This window comes from Eurosta solidaginis, chromosome 1, assembly GCF_040869045.1.
Source record: "Eurosta solidaginis isolate ZX-2024a chromosome 1, ASM4086904v1, whole genome shotgun sequence".
In the NCBI taxonomy this organism is placed as follows: Eukaryota; Metazoa; Arthropoda; class Insecta; order Diptera; family Tephritidae; genus Eurosta; species Eurosta solidaginis.
In genome coordinates, this window is record NC_090319.1 from 54,061,785 (window position 1) to 54,065,129 (window position 3,345).

At 38.8% G+C, this 3,345-nt stretch overlaps 1 protein-coding gene across 1 annotated transcript; it reads left to right on the top strand.

Annotated features, from left to right (window-relative positions):
* Positions 1-1,666: 1,666 nt before the first annotated feature.
* LOC137253475 (MORN repeat-containing protein 4 homolog) lies at positions 1,667-2,885 on the top strand. Its single transcript, XM_067790450.1, has 3 exons — positions 1,667-1,828; positions 1,917-2,190; positions 2,270-2,885. Exons 1-3 carry the CDS (start codon positions 1,807-1,809, stop codon positions 2,295-2,297), a joined length of 324 nt encoding a protein of 107 aa, XP_067646551.1. The 5' UTR covers positions 1,667-1,806; the 3' UTR covers positions 2,298-2,885.
* The last annotated feature ends 460 nt before the right edge of the window (positions 2,886-3,345 follow it).

Consider the following 3,345-nt stretch of genomic DNA (forward strand, 5'->3'; position numbering starts at 1 on the left):
ATAATGAATTGTGAATAAAGAAGGCACTTAGGGCATACAGGTAAGGGGCCACCGAAATTTAGGTGCGTCGGTGGCCATGGATTTTGAGGGTGGGTAATGCACCGGGCGTCGCAACAACACTCGCGGCGCCCCCAAGATATATTCGGCCCTTCTTGTTTTTCCCCCTTTCAGCTCTTTTTGTAATTTTAATTTTCAGCTTTTTTTGAATGTCGATAATAGTAACTGGTCATTTCCGGTTCGGTAAATTTTCTTTTGCGGTTAGTTTTCTTTGAATTTTGAATTGAATTTAACGGTCTTTCCGTGGCATCCGGTTCGACCGGATGTCGTTTCTTTTGAATTTCCAGCGTTTTGAATTGGTTCTGCGCTGTGTGACCATTTAATAAGCATGATAGGAACTTTTTTCTGTTTATATCGCAGGAACAGTAAGGTTGGCAAGGACCCGACCCAGCCGACAATGACTAGCCACTGTGCACCACAACATCATGCCGACCGCCTTCCTTACTGCTTCCACCGAAAATGCGAATCCATAACAAACTTAGCAGTTTTTGTGTGTTGTAAGAAAATGTTGTCAAACTCCTTTTGACAATCCCTACTCACAAATCGCACACAAAAGATTGTGCATTCACGAGTTCAAAATTTCTTCGTTCTTCGCATCTACGACGCACTTCACTGCTTCAGCGAATGGAAGAAAGAGAGAAACACAAGAGCTAAAGCAAAATGACGTAAAAATTGCCCTTAAAAAACAGCTGAACTAATGTTTACATGCACAATGCGCCACCTTCTATAATTCCATCATGATCCCTACTCCAGTGAAATGAAAAATAAAATCAGCTGCTGAGATCATTGTGAATGATAACTAAGTGTGATATCTTATATGTCAACTGCCTGACAGGATGTTCAATATGGCTACTTTTTAGCGTTTTGACAGGGTGTTCAATATGGCGGCGCCTATCTTCAGCGGGTGATAGAAAGAGATATAGAATGAGACAGCGATAGTCAATTACAAATCAGGTGATCCAACCACTTTGGAATTTTGACGTCTACGCAGAAGATATCACACTTTGTTATCATTCACAATGGCTGAGATGCGCCAACCATATAGTTGAGCCATGATTGAATTAGAAATATTCAGGTTTTCTCATCCCGTTGACGTTTTCCCTCATTCTGACAAGTTCAGCATGCATATTTTAAAGGGTTGTCTATCATACACAACTACCTTTTAATTCAACTACTATCGGAGTAGATTTTACTATACGTTTAGAAATATAACCACTATATAAGCCGCTGCCAGTTCCAAAGTAACTTTTTATTCCCTATCAGAATATATTAAAAAATTTTACATAACCTAAAAATATTTGATTTGGCAAATTTAATAACTTTTTGTAGATTTTATTGATAGTTTTGGATACGTTTTGACTAAGATACTTAATTTTTGTGGAATATGTTTGTAATTTTTTGTTGAATATGTTTGTAATTTTTTGCGTTTTCTTCATTTTTATGAAATTTTCACGATTTTTAGGTTAAGGCACCATTAATCGATCACATTGGAGATGGTTATGGATATGGTTACGACTGTGGCGTGAGGGTTCAATCCAAGTTTCTGTTCCGGTTTCAGTGTCGGTGCGATGTCGGTTTCGGTTCTGTTCCATATTCGATTTTGCTTTTGGCAGAATTTGCTAATATTACATTTCGCAAACCAAGATAAGCTAATGAGTTCAATGTAACGCTGACAGCCAAGAATTTGAGTGACTTTCCACTGCATTCCATTCCAGCGCAGCTTTTGGCAGTCAGCTAAGAACAGTCAGCATGGACGACTACGAGGATCAAGGTAAGTAAGAGTGACATACAGTGGGGATGATATATCCTAAATTAAAAATACTAAAATAAATAACTATTTCACTTGAACGCATTTCCAGGTGCTGTCGCAAGCGAAGTGTATCGTGGCGGTGCTAGTGGTGGGGGTGATGGTGGTGGCGCTCAGGGTCGTGCTGAAAACACAACATCTTCCTTTGTAAAAGTAGGCGGTTGGCGTTATGAAGATAATACACGTTACATTGGAGAATGGGATCGACGTGGACAAAAACATGGTGTCGGGCATTTACAATTTCCTGATGGTACACGTTATGATGGACAATTTCATGATGGGTTTAGTCATGGTTTGGGTTGCCTTTGGTTTTCAAATAGTGCCAAGTAAGCGTACATCATTTATTCATTTACATAAATAACTAACAACTCATCCATTCTAATTCTATACAATTTGTGTTTGTAGATACGAAGGCGAATTTATGCAAGGTTAAGCTAGAGACATTGGTGCTTTATCGGTAACCGTATCGGTAACCTTTTAACAGCTGATTCGACCAACCTTATGAGAATCAATGCAATCGATTATTGGTGCCGCTAAGGTCGTAACCGTATCGTAGCCAACCAATTGGGTTTTGGTTTACCGTCGTAACGATAAACAGCTGATTACGTTAGGGATACGGATACAGCGATACGACATACGGCACCAATGACTCCGGCTTTAGTTTCATGGTTTTGGCATATTTTGGCTTCTGATGGTATGAAATTTGAAGGTGAATTTCTTGGCGGTAAAATTTTGGGACTCGGCCTAATAACGTTTCGTGATTTCACACATGGCTTTCCGCGCAATGAAGGCTTCTTCCAAGACTGCCGTTTAGTACGTAAACAACGTTGTCCTGAAATAGTGCAACGTGCCCAAAAATGTGCATTAATGGCGCGTGCACTATGTGATCATCCGTATTAGGTTTTGTTGTGACCTTATCCCCCGTTTATTATTACCCAGACAATATAAATTAGGTTTATTTCATTAGAACTATCAAATACATTAATAAAAATTACAAGTTATAAAATATATGTGAATTAAATGCGTCTGCTTCGGCTGCTCTTCTTCTTTTTACTCAACGTTAATACAAATCGCTGTCAAACTCCTTCGAGTTACATTTAGTGTTGCCAGTTGATTACTTTTTGGATAGGGCATCCAACAGGTTTAGGCATAAAAAAATACAAATGCATACATACATACATATATACAGCACGTAAAAACACTTCACAAGCATAATGCCCACCAAAAAAGAAGCCCGATCTCTGTTCAAATACCAATACATTTGTATGTATGAATGCACGTTTCTTTGGCGAAATTTTTTTACTGCGCTGCACTATGGGCCAGTCGACTTGATGCGATGGCCAAAGGTGAGTTTTGAAAATCGATAGAATTGCATGTACCATTTGAACTACCCAGTAGGAAAAGAAGCTAACTACAAATTGACTATAAACAGGTATATAACAAACTAAAGGTCCAAACAAATCCAACTTTTGCCTCGTTTT

Bases quoted from the DNA above. Each gene is read 5' to 3' on its own strand.
- LOC137253475 (XM_067790450.1), top strand. From the start codon at position 1,807: ATGGACGACTACGAGGATCAAG. The intron at 1,829-1,916 runs GTAAGTAAGAGT...ACGCATTTCCAG, and splicing joins GGACGACTACGAGGATCAAG to GTGCTGTCGCAAGCGAAGTG. The intron at 2,191-2,269 runs GTAAGCGTACAT...TTGTGTTTGTAG, and splicing joins TGGTTTTCAAATAGTGCCAA to ATACGAAGGCGAATTTATGC.